At 45.2% G+C, this 13,641-nt stretch overlaps 1 protein-coding gene across 1 annotated transcript; it reads right to left on the bottom strand.

Moving 5' to 3' along the window:
* Nucleotides 1-958: 958 nt before the first annotated feature.
* atoh1a (atonal bHLH transcription factor 1a) lies at nucleotides 959-3,581 on the bottom strand. Its single transcript, XM_043673986.2, has one exon. The coding sequence runs from the start codon at nucleotides 3,145-3,147 to the stop codon at nucleotides 2,293-2,295; it is 855 nt and encodes a 284-aa protein (XP_043529921.1). The 5' UTR covers nucleotides 3,148-3,581; the 3' UTR covers nucleotides 959-2,292.
* Between the last annotated feature and the right edge of the window lie 10,060 nt (nucleotides 3,582-13,641).

Raw genomic sequence — 13,641 nt, forward strand, 5'->3', positions numbered from 1 at the left:
AAAACAGCACCTCACTCACTGAATCCTTTTTTAACTTCATGGTACAGTGCAAAACTATGTTAGTCTTACACTTTTAAGCAAATCGATGTTGCCCCAGAGAGTGGAACTTGCCAGCTTAATTGTGTCTAAGTACGTGGGTTGACCTCGATTGAGAATGTAACACTTGTGCACGGTACAAATGCACTTGTCAGCGCTTTTGTCTGGGCAGATCTACATAATACCCACCCCAAAGTCTCCACACCACTAAACTGAACGGATAACTTTCTCCACTCAAGTGAGACTCCCTTCGTGAACCATAGATCAAAGGAAAGGCGACCTTTTGTTCACTGCACTTGTCTTTGTCCCACCCAGTAAGACAACTCGGCGTTTACCTAGGTCCTCACGATTTGAAACAACGTGAGACTCGCTTTGAAAATTCTCCGGCGACAAAAAAAAAATCGGAAACTAAGCAAAACAATACAGATTGTGTTTTTTTTTAAAACATGTGACACACAGCAATTGCAAACCCTATGTAACAAGTTACTAGATTCCAAAAAAAGGGCATCTCGTGACTAGTTACATAGTCAGCGTTTGCGGTTGCTATGTGGACATATTTTGAAAAAAAAGGAGCCTCGTGCCCTTTTGAATCCCCAAATCGAACACCGTCAACGGCGATGCAACTCTCCTACAAGATGTGCAACTAAACATTCTGCCTACAGAGAGAAAAAAAATTCTCGTTCGTTCAAGTATACTTTGCGTGTCACACACACACAGCCCTGAAAAATTGCGAACGGATGTTTTAAGAACATACGTGTCTCAAAAAGTTATAAATACTTTTAACTTTAACAACGCTCGTGTGCTTCCAATTAAACCTGTTGGAATATAACCTGGTGATGTGTGATTTTTAACTTTGTCCACCCCAGTCCAACACCGGCACCTCCAAAACGCGTCTCCTTAAACAACATACGTTTCCACAGCGTGCTTTTCCAGTTATATTTATTTTTTGTTAAAAACTCAAATAAAAAGCAACAATACATCATCGGTGGCGTGGAACATAAAACAAAATTGCTAAGTTTAAAGGACTTTCTTTTTAGAAAAAGTTACATTTTCCCAGTTGTCCGATTGGAATTTATTTTTAAAAAATTATATTTATGTACAATATACAAAAGATTAACTGAGCAGGGCAAGAAAAAGATGTACACTCAATTGACCAATAAATAATAATTCTGCGTTTCCAGCAGCCAGGACATTAAAATCGTCTACGAGTCATAACGCCAGTCAAAGATCTCGAAACAATATTACTTTATATATATGTATGTATATAAAATCTCTCTATATATAAACCACCGAATGCAAAGGGAGCTACATAAATATTATAAACACTAGAATTGGCAGTTCTGCCGAAAAGGCTGAGGTTTAAAGTGCGTGCGCTATTAGGGAGCATCATCACTCGTCTGCAATGAATATCAAAAATTAGCAACATGCTTTTCAAACATCGGAAACAAACATATTCTATGAGCATTTCAGCGCGATAGCAAAACGATAACAGGAACAACAACAACTTAAAACGCAATACAAAAAAACAGTTTATTCCTCAGGGGGAGGGGGGAATAAAAAGGATCGTTTTTACGGGGGAGAAAGTTCATTTCGAACAAGGTGGGGGTAAACACACGTTGCCCGGGTTGAGGGTGGGGGGGGGGAGGTGCTATTTTTAAAAAAATTCTGGATGAGAGGAATTATTTAAAAATCCTGGACTGGGGGAAAATAACATCCTGCACTTGTTGGGTGGGGGCGGAAGAGCCCATCTGCACTGTGGGTGGTGGGGGGTGGAACAGATCATCCTGCACTTGGGGGGAAATTGACAATCCTGCATTTGGGGGTGGGGAGAATACCCCATCCTGCACTGGGGGTGGTGGAGGGGGAAACCGACCATTCTGCACTTTGGGGGGGGGGGGGAGGGAAGAAATATCCCATTCTGGGCTGGGGTGGGGATAGCCCATCCTACACTGGGGAGGGGGCAGGGAAGCGAATAGCTCGTCTTGCACTGGGTGGGGGCCGTAAACAATATTCTGCAATGGGAGGTAATAACTCATCCTGCACTAATTTTGCACGGGAGGGGGCCAAATAAAAATATTCTGCACGGGGAGAAATGTAAATAAAACTCTGCATGGGTTAATAGAAGCTCAGTCTGCACGGGGAAGCGTTCATTCGGCATGAAAAACAAGTTCATTCTGCACCTGTAAAAAATAGAGATATATATATATAATTATATAAACGAGAGTCCACGCTGCTTTCCGCTCCGCCTTGCTGCAGTTATTGGTAATTCGGGGCTTCAGGGAGCTCGTCGTCTTCGCTCGGCAGGTCCAGGGTCACATCTTCCGAGTCGCTGGAGTGCGAGCGGGGGGAGAACTCACCGTCGCTCCGCTGGGAGCGGGGGGACGTCTTGCTGGCGTCGGGGGAAGCGGACGGCCCGTCCTGGAAGGCAAACGGCGGGGCCCCGGGGCCGGCTTGCAGCAGCTGGGATGGGGGTGGAGGCGGGTGTCCCGGACCGGGGGGGTAGCGCCTGCAGCCCGGGGGAGAGAGGTTCCCCGGAGCCCGGGGGTTAGTCTCGGCTTCGCCCCCCTGCAGCAGGTCGGCCAGGGCGCTGATGTAGATCTGTGCCATCTGCAGCGTCTCGTACTTTGACAGCTTCTTGTCGTTGTTGAAGGAGGGGATGACCCCGCGGAGTTGGTCGAAGGCGTGGTTCAGGCCGTGCATCCTCCTCCTCTCCCGGGCGTTCGCCGCCAGCCTCCTCTGCCTCTGCACCCCGCTGGCCGGAGCCCGCTGCCGGCAGCCCAACTCCCCCGCCTTCAACTTGCAAAGCTCCCGCACCCTCACCGGGCTCTTACCCCGTCCGCTGCAACGGCCGGGATCCGCTCCCACCCCGGCCTCCAGCAGCAGCAGCTCCTCCTCCGAGGAGGAGCCACCGGGGGACAGGTAGGAGTCGCCGTGAGCCGGGCAGGTGCCTCCGCTTTGCAAAGCGGGCGCCAGCCATCCCCTGGGGTCGGTGTCCAGCAGCGAGAGTGCAGCGGGCGGCGGGTAACCCTGACCTGCCTGGGGCGGCTGCAAACACCTCTCAGCCGTCAGCTCTTTCAGATCCGTCCACTCTTCCGAATGCATCTGGCTCATGGCAACTCGACGGTTTGCAAACGGGGCGAGGATGCAAAGAAAAACAGAAGCAAAATTAAAAAAAAAGAAACTAAAACAATAAGGAGTGGAGAGAAAAATAAAGAAGCTCTGGAAAATAACTTTGTGGCTGCTCCAGACGCTTTGTCGTCTTGCAAAAGATTGTTGCAGATCTTCTTTTCAAAGTTTGCTGCGAATCTTCTTGCAAAAGTTTGCGTGCGTGTGTAAATAGCGCTGCACATGCAACACACAAACACAAGAGATAGCGGACAAACAAGGCGATGCAACCTCACCAGGCGTGTGCAGGTTATAGAGATATAATATGGAAAAAGAAAGCAGACACACAAATCTGCTCCTCTTGCTGCGAGACGCGGTTGCGGCTGCCTTTAAATGCGGCACGCGCCGCCCGGGGATCAAAGGCGCCGCCGCCGCCGCGCTCCCCCTCCCTCCCCCGGGTTATTGTGAATGGGGGGAGGGGGCGGGGACATGGCATGAATGGGGGGCTCGCGCCGGTCGCGTGTCGGCAGCCAATCGCGGCGCGAGCCCGGCACGTGCGGCCGGACCAATCAGCGAGCCCTCCTGCCTGCACCGTCCACCTACCAGGAGCCGCGATGCAAATCGCTGGGCGGTAGGCTGTCCAATCAGAGGCCGACGAACCGGGGTTGAGAGGAGTGGGAGCGCGAGTGGGGCGGTCCCCGGCCCGGGCCGGGCGCGTGGGTGGAATGTTGCCACTCGCTGGCCGCTTTGCAACAGCGCGGCACGTGGCCGCTCCGCCCACACCCCTCGGTCTCCGACTCCCCCTCTCCCCCGTCTCACCTACCCATCAACCCCGCTCCCCTCTTTGCTTCCGTCTCCCCTTCCCTCCCTTCCCATCTCCCCACTCCCCCATCCCCGTCCCCCCATATTTATATCATTCGCCCCCCTCCCCCTACGCGCCTCTACTCTGTCATCTCTCCTATCCTTCTCTCCTCTACTCCCCTCTGTCCTACCCTTCTTCCTCCACTTCGCCCTCTCCCCTCTCTCCTCACACTTCTCTCCCTGCTGTCCCCTCCCTATCCCCTTCTCACATTTCTCTCCCTACTCCACTCCCTCTCCCCATCCTTCTTTCCCTACTCCACTCCCTCTCCCCATCCTTCTTTCCCTACTCTACTCCCTCTCCCCTCACCCTTCGCTCCCCATCTTTCTCTCCTCTCCCCTCTTTCCTCACAATTTTCTCTCCCTCCCATCTGTCCTCACTCCTGTGTCCCTCTCCCCACTCTCTTTACCTTTCTCTCCCCCATTCCCCATTCTCTCCTTTTCCTTCCCTCCTCACCCTTCTATTCCCTAATCCCCCTCTTTCCTACTTGCCTCTCTCTCCTTATTTTCCCTCCACCTGCTACCCACTCTTCTCCCTTTCCTCTCCTCCCTCCCCTCCAGCACTAATCCAGTCACATAATGGATTACAGAATGGGCTATATCTGAGACCCTCACACACTCATTCACATTCAGTGGGGTGGATGTGGGGTGAGGGGAGATGTCAGGAGACACACTCTGCATTGCCCGAAAGACACCAGTCATTGCCTTGACAAGAAATGTGGGCTAAATGAAGAGACCGGAGAAAAATGTAGGAAAATAGCTACAAACAGAAATGAAGAACTTAAAAGTTTCACTAAACTGGGAGAATAAATCATATTTTCGGGCTGTATCATTCAGACACATGGCCGGAGGCTGAACTGTGTGAACTCCCTGCTCAATGACAGTGTTGGTTTGCTAACAAGGTGATCTTTCCAAAGTGCTGATCCGAGAGGAGTTGAAAGGGACAGGCACTAGCTCCGCCTCCGTGCCCAGGGCCTCACGTTGGTCACACGCTTCTCTCCCGGCCCCACGCGCCTGCATTCCCCGCTTCACTGTACAGGCCGAACGGCTGGCGGCGGAGCAGGAGCTGGCGGGACAGGAGTACTGCAGTCCTCTAGTCTGCATCGCCCAATCATTCTCCCAAACCACTCAACTGACCAATGACCCTCTCAAACAACACCAGCCCTTCCTCTCTCGCTCCAAAGAATCTCTTTGCGCCAGTGAGGGTGCAGAAGAGCCTCAGAAAGCTGCAAAACAAACACACACAAACACATATACGCATACACAGACACACACACATATACGCATACACAGACACACACACACATATACGCATACACAGACACACACACACGTATACCCACACACGCATACACACACGTAGGCATACACACACACACACACCCAAACCACACACAGATACACACCCAAACCACACACAAAATGTTGAAGAAACTCAGTACATCATCCGTGGAGATAGAAACAGAGTTAACGCTTCTGTTTTCTGACCCTCCTGACAGAAAGGCAATGCAGTTTTTGTGTTCTGGCTCCAGTGAGGGAGATCTGATGAACAAGTTCTCTCTCTCTGTCTCTCTCTCTCTCCATCCCTCTCTCTATCCCCACAGATGCTGCCAGACCTGCCGAGTTTTTTCAACATTCTCTGCGTGTTTGTGTCAGAACTCCAACATCCTGCATTATTTTGTTTTCATTCACCGACATGTCGCCTGGGTTGGAACCATTCAACTGAGAGAGGCCAGGCAGACTCGAGGTAATTTCCATAGGGCAGGTTCGGGGGTGGGTGAAGATATCTGAATGAAGTGTACAAAGCTCAGAGGGCCTTAGACAGGATTACATACGGAGAGTCCAACCTCCTTCATACACACTTAACATACAGTAATCTGTAATCAGGAGGCAGAAGGAGCAGAAGGTTTTTTTGGGGTGTGTGTGGAATCTTTCCCACAGTTGTGGGTACCTGGAACTCGCTGCCAGAAAGGATGATGGAGTAAGTCCCCTCAATACCTTTAAGAGGTATTAAGATGAGCACTTGAAATGCCGTAGCACACAGACCAGGGGCAGGACAACGGGATTAGATTGCACTGGCAGGATGGCCCGAATAACCTCTTCCCCTGCTGTTTATAACACTCACCATCTAATGGATGGGGGTGAGGGCAGTTTTGGATAGAATGTTGCCCGGGGAATGGGTGGTTGAGAGTTGGGTGGTGTGTGATGGACAAGGCAAGTGTATACGGGAGCAGGCTCCTGGAAACATTCGCCTGTTTAATGGTAAGACAGAATGTGGCCATTTGACAAAAGGGAGGGAAGGTAAAGACATTTCAACTTATGAGAGACAGAGGAGAGGGGAGTACGTTCCTTATCTCGGAGTCCAAGATCCCTCCCGCAGTGAACTCCCATTTCCGAACAAGCAAATCGGTCTGGAAACGTCAACTCTGTGTTCTCTCTCCACATACGCTGCCAGTCCTGTTGAGTTTCTCCAGCACTTTTATTACACTCGATGGCCAGGAACCTTCACCCTGCAGTCTCAGTGGGTTCCTGACATAATGACCCACACACTGAAAGTTGCATTGGGCGTGGGATGTAACCGTGCCGAACCCCGGCCCGTTGTCATGGTGACTGCATCATTTCACTGCTCCATATCAGTTGCCCCATGACAAGGGGCTTTTTTTTGTGGTTTGGGAGATTTTTTCCCCTTATTTCCAGCATTCGAGAATATTACAGAGACCAGGACAGAGGCAAGGATACTATGCAAAAACAAGGGTCCCAATTTCTCTCATTGCTTTCAAAATGTAGCACCTTCAGAGATTAACATTCCGACAAGAGTTAGCACTCATTGAATTTCTAACATTTGTGTAAACACACAGATACAACATGCCTCTACTTTATTTCAGAAACATGGCCAGTCATTTTGCAATTTCCACTAGTCACTGCAAACAATGTCCTTGACATAAATGATGATTTGGAGATGCCGGTGTTGGACTGGGGTGTACAAAGTTAAAAATCCTGATGAAGGAGCGTCGCTCCGAAAGCTAGCGTGCTTCCAATTAAACCTGTTGGACTATAACCTGGTGTTGTGTGATTTTTAACTTTGACATAAATGATGTGTGTCTTAAAACCCTAAGAATTTGGGATTAGCGTCACAACTCGATTTAAACGAGAGATTTAAAGGATACACTCTAATCCTTTCAGACTGAAACAGTAGCAATCGGCTTGCCCGTTCCACGTGGTGGGCCTCTTTGAATTACAATTTAAAGCCAAGACTCACTTCTGCATGTGTGACTCATATCTGCGTTATGAGTTTGAACGGTGACACCATTGTACAGCAGTGTTGAGAAACGTGCCTCAGCGAAGAACCGTGTTAAGCTTATTAAAGGATTAGTCTCCCACTGCGGCTTGTTTATTTTAGACCGATATTGACACAAGTATCTACTTTCCCCTACTTCAGTCTTTGATGCAACTCAACAACTTAACAAGGGAGGCTGTGGTTAATAAAAAAAATCTATCCTCTCATTTTAAGAAAAGAAAACGGTTAAAAATTATTTGTCACCGCCCACACGGAGCAGTCGGGATCTCTTCCAGTTCCCCTGTTGGGCTTCAGGAGTTGTTGTGTCAGTCTGCTTTCTAAGAGGTCAGGGACAACTGCTTCTTTGTGCTTGCAAAGATTGGCAGGAGGGATTTTTTTCAAAGCTAGTAACGAGCAGGTCTGACATCTCGCATTAGCTACAAGAGAAAAGCTAAAGGGCTGTATCCATGTTTAGAAAACGACACTCCTCTGAAGTGCATTTCACTGGCACCTGTTTCACTAAACAAGGACCTCAGAAACCCACCGCCTCTTTTTATTTTAACACATCACAGACAGACGATTCATCCTGGCTCTCTCATCGAGATTCTCCATGAGTCCTTACACTAGTTCATTTCGAATTCCCCGGAGCTTTAAGCTGCAGTGTGTATTTGACTGATGTTCAATGATTTGAAACATGACACTGGCGGTTTGTGTAAAGCAACAGGCGCTGCAACAGCCCCATGTTAACTTACTTTGCATTTATCATTGGTTAGTCCAAGATGGTAGCATGGAAGGAGAATAGAATTCCACTTTCAGAATCTTTTCTGGCAGTGTATTTCAGACCATTGCAACTCACTTTCATTATACGTATCACACACAGGCATCTGTCAATGACCTGAAATCTGTACACTTTGGCTCTGGACACTCCGGTCAAAAGAAAGCAACTTTCTTCTCAATACGATTTTCTGTTGAGTTCCGAAATGCAACCTGAATCGAAGAATTTCAAAATAAAACCCTGCTAACTTCATCAACTTGAGTTGAATTTTATTTCCCAGCGAGAGCTGCATTTAAAACAAAAGAAAATCCTGCCTTCAAACTTTTAATGACCAACCCTTCAAAGCCCACTAAGGCTCCGCTCTCGCTGGACCGTTGGTGAAGGTGATCTTGCAGGTTTTGTGCATCAAACAATTCTGTTTTCCCCTGCGCGGGACTGACACGAGCAAGCGGTACAACTCAGTCGCTGCTAAACCCGGGAGTTTACAAAGTGACCTGGCCACACACACAGATCGGCGAGAAAATGGATCGAAAAAGTTTCCGTATTAAAACACTGAGCTGGGAACAATTTCACTGTACAATAGGTGACACCGTTCCTTGAATCACCGTTTGATTAGGAAAGTGTATTTTAAACAAAATATAGGGAGCAGCTCAGGTCAAAGTTTACATCCAAAAATCAAAGTCTGCGACCAAAAGTGGCAATTTATTTTTGTTTGGTGTGGGGCCTCTGAACTAAAACAGCGCAATTGATGATGACTCTGGATTACCGGATTGTATATAGCGGCACAGGAAGAGTTGATAAAACCTAGACTGCGTTCATGACTCTCCCTCGTTCTGCTTTTCTCTGACCAGTCTTAAACAGGCTCCTATTTCCTGGCCTTTGTCCGTGGGTGCGTGCGTGTGTATGTGTGTACAAGCCTCTCTTTTGATTCTGCGGCGGCACACCCGGTTTGAAAGATTCACACAAGATCAATGATTCATCTGAACTTTGGGTCTTAACCATCACTCTACATTTGAAAGCTGTACACGAATGGAAATTTGCAGTAAACCGCGTAGTATGAAACACTCACTATCTTTAATAACTCCATGTTCTATTGGAAATATGTCAAGGAAGATAAACATTCGTGAAAATGATATGAACGAATAAAAATTAAATCGACAAACAAATTTAATTAATACGGTGGCTCAGTGGTTAGCACTGCTGCCTCACAGCACCAGGGTCCCAGGTTCGATTCCAGCCTCGGGCCCCTGTCTGTGTGGAGTTTGCACATTCTCCCTGTGTCTGTGTGGGTTTCCTCCGGGTGCTCCGGTTTCCTCCCACAATCCAAAGATGTGCAGGTCAGGTAAATTGGCCATGCTAAATTGCCCGTAGTGTTAGGTGCATTAGTCAGAGGGAAATGGGTCTGGGTGGGTTACTCTTTGGAGGGTGGGTGTGGACTTGTTGGGCTGAAGGGCCTGTTTCCACACTGTAGGGAATCTAACCTAATCTAAAATGCGGAATTCTTATAAAGTCTCAATTAACCTACACCTTGAAAGTAACACTTAGAAGAATGTTCCAATATGAAGCTAAGGGCTCTTACTGCATGGGGGTAAGAGATAGATGTATTTGATATTCTGTTATTGAAAAACAAATGACAGGCAACGCAAAAAGATGCACAGGGAATGCAATCGGCAAGTGAGCGAGAAAAACAGGATGGATTAAAAGAACACATTTTAAAGAATCACGTTAAGGTAAAGGGTGATGCTTATCCTAAGGGATTGGGGATGGACAGTAAACATCTAAAATAGTTTTTAAAAACACAGATAACTCATTGAAGATTAAAGTTCGGGGGGCAAATTAATGCAAATACGAATTTCTACGAATGATTGGAAATAAAATTGAAATGAATATGGTTGAGAGGTGGCGCTTTTTGAACTGTGATTTTTGGGATTTCTGAGTCCCCCAGGGCTCTGCCCCTCATTGCTGTGCCGCAGGACCAACCCCTGTGCCACACCAGGTTGAATATTGTCACTCTGGTTTATTAAAGTGTCCCGGAGACAATGGCATTCTGTGTCCCATTGGCCACGCTCCGCTTGCTGCTTGCAGAGTGTAAAGGGAAACTGTGACACGATATTGCCCCTGCCCATTATTCAGTCTGGATACCAGCTAACACAGTGGTGTCTCCATGGCAATGATGTCCCAGACTGATTCTCACAAAAACTCAAAAAAAAAACAAGCGACATAATGTAGGGCAGGGACGAAAGAAAGATGATAAATTAAACTTTCAAAATAGACAGAAGGAAACGTATACTAAGTAAATTTGCAACTTTGTGCCTATATATGTATGTGTGTGTGTGTTTGTATTCCTTCCACAAGTTTGTTAATCCAGACGTACCCTAACACTAGTGAGACCGATATTATGACACTAATCCTCATTGCAACTAATCTATTTTATCAAATGCTTGGGCACAGCACCATTATCACTTATATTTATGTCGTGAAATGCATATTAGTAACTTGGTGAATGCATATATCTCAGTGTTAAAAAAAACTGAGAACAATAATTTACTATGTGTATGCCTTAGTTACATGAATTATTTAGATGCATAATTTATGTGAAATTGTACCTCCAAAAGAAAGCAGTCCCAGTAAATATTTAATAAAGTGTTACAATTATATTCATTTTGCTCTGTCAATGTTTTATTGGTCAAATTCTTTGATTGGTCAAATTCTTTGATTGGATCCTTTTCCAAGGAGGATAAATGAAAACATGTTGAAACAAAAATCCTACTGGCTGTTCACAGATTGTGAATGTATCCAATACACAAAGTCTTTAATATTGTATATGAAATATACACAACCACCTTTGGAATAAAGATCCTATATTCTGGGAACTGGCACAGGCATTGTCCCTAACTTTTCAATTTTAGAAGTACACCCCAGTCTATCGCAAAACATTATTTGGAAAGCCTTTCATTATTTGTGGAAAAAATATATTTTGACATGACTTGTTGCATTATAAATTTGGTCAGTATCTCTTAAAAATTGACTTAAACTGTTCTGTGAATGTGGACAGGCATAAGCTGATTACAATGATAAGTTAATTTGACTGGGTGTAATATGACTTGATAGAAAAACTCCAGGAACATAACAAAAATCTAACCTAAACTCTAAGTGTCACTCCATGCTGTTACATTTGTACAAGTATTCATTTAGTAGTCCAGCACGTGAATCTTACTGTAAAAAGAGACAAGGACAATTTGTAAGAAATACCGAACTAATGGGAAAGCAACACACATACTGTTTCATGGGCGAATGCTGATTGATTGACAAGTAGGGTCTGATTAGCCAAGGCATTTGTTTCCATGGGATATGCACCAGATATGATGTCTGGCAGTTAACTGCCAAACTTTGTTTAAAATTTAATGTATGCATTTTTACTCTGATCAGGTAAGGTACTCTCCTGAGAAATCAAATAGAGAATGGCTGTCATGTATTTTGTTGAGTAGAAAGTCACATTGTGTGAATATGCTGTTACTGCCTATGAAGAGCTGGAGATGTATTGGAGCTCCTGGTACATGAAAATTCATCTGAATTAGTTGTTAGCATGATGTTTCACATGCACAGGATTTTTTTAAGCAAATGTTGTCAAATTGCAGTGTCACATCTAATATTGGACAATGTGTTGTCAGCTTTGAAATGTAGGCTGTTGGTTATGGTCAGTACCTTGCTTGTTGCAAACTGCTAAAGGGATACACTGTTTGATACAATCCACTTACCTTTGTGACATGGTATCACACCGTAGGACTATAAGATGTGGGAGAACAGATGACTCTTCAGTTTATTGAGTCTGCTTTCCCATTCAGTGAAATTATTGTTGATCTGGTAATCCTCAATTCCACTCTCCTGCCTTTTCCTTGTACTCTTGAATCCTTTACTGATTAAAAATCTGTCTATCTTAGCCTCAAATATACTTAAGGGTACAGCCTCAACAGTCTCAACAGCAAATAATTTCATAGATTTGTTACCTTTTGAAAGAAGAAATGCCTCATTTTCTCTACCTTTACTGGGTGACCTCTTATTTTGACATCATGCACTTCCATCCTAGACTTTCACACAAGGGGACTCAGGCTTTCCACAACCACCCTACCAAGCCCCACAATAATTTTATTTGCTTCTGTGAGGTCATTCTTCTATATTCCAGCACGTAGAGACACAATCTACTCAGTTTCTTCTCAAAAGATATTCCCTCCATACCTGCTATTAGTAGAAAGTGAGGACCTCAGATGCGGGAGATCAGAGTCAAGGGTGCAGTGCTGGAAAAGCACAGCAGGTCAGAAAGCATCCGAGGAGCAGGAGAATCAACATTTCAGGCATAAGTTCTTCATCCGGAAAGTTCATGATGAAGGGTTTATGCCCTTAACATCAATTCTCCTGGTCCTCGGATGCTGCCTGACCTACTGTGTTTTTCTAGTCTCATGCCTGCTATCAGCCTCGTAAACCTTTTCTGGACTTCCTCAAACACCAATATATCTTTTCATTAATAAGGGGCCCGAAGCTATTCACATTATATCAATTATACTCTGAGGACTCTGAGATGAATTAATTTAAAGAGCTTGCAGTTAACTGTCAGATATCATTATCTGGTGCATTTTTTCACAGAAATATATCTATCAATCAGAAGCAAGGACGAATCAATCAGCATTCTCCTGTTGGAATGGGACTATTTGGCCCCACCATTTTGGCTCTAAACTGTTTTGGCGCTCATTACTTTGGCGCTGAGCTATTTTGGTGGCAATTCAGAAGAAGAAAAAGTCTTGTAGAGCCCGTAAGAAATTTGCTTTTATTGCATTGCAAGAAATAAGTCTAATTCTTTTTTATTCATTATTTTTAACCTATTCATTGTAAAAATGAATTTCTACATTTTGCTACATTTATCAAACGCATATAGATAACCATCATGTGAAAATTTTGGTTTGTCTCTCTTGCTTAGAATGTTTTCAGCCATTTCTGGTATGGGCTCTACAAGAAAATACAAAGAAAATTATATTACAGCTTTCCAATGTGAAGACAGAAGGGCTTAAGTATCATCAAGGCAGTAGATGACTATTAACAATTGTTAAATGACAAAATGATCACAAAACGAGATTTGAATCCACAGCGGGTCATTACAGCTTTGTCTACCAACTCTTGCTAGTTGAGAAAATTACATCGGGTCGTTAGTCATCCTCTCCTCTTTAACCAAACAAGACCTTTATTTTCAAAGTTTGTGAGGAGTTTTGTAGCTTGGGTGCTCGTTGTTGTAGTTCGCAGCTCGGCGAACAGAATCACAACAGACTTTTATTTTATTCTGAATTGGCGCCAAAATAGCTTAGTGCCAAAGTAATGAGCACCAAAACAGTTTAGAGCCAAAACGGCGGGGCCAAATGATTGGCACCAAAATATATCCGACCCTTCTCCTGTCATACTGTAGAAACATTGGCCTCCCTTTACTGTTGCGTTTCTTGTGAATTGTCCTGATGAGTGAAAAATGAAAGGTTTGACAAAGTGTGTTTCCTTTCTGCCAGATATAATTGGATTCATAGATCAGTGTGACACAATCTCACCATGG

Source organism: Chiloscyllium plagiosum, unplaced genomic scaffold (assembly GCF_037043375.1).
Source record: "Chiloscyllium plagiosum isolate Xiang-an unplaced genomic scaffold, Cpla_swu_hap1 HiC_scaffold_36, whole genome shotgun sequence".
Lineage (NCBI taxonomy): Eukaryota > Metazoa > Chordata > Chondrichthyes > Orectolobiformes > Hemiscylliidae > Chiloscyllium > Chiloscyllium plagiosum.

Excerpts from the sequence above, each read along its gene's own strand:
- atoh1a (XM_043673986.2), bottom strand. The coding sequence starts at position 3,147 with ATGAGCCAGATGCATTCGGAAGAGTGGACGGATCTGAAAGAGCTGACG.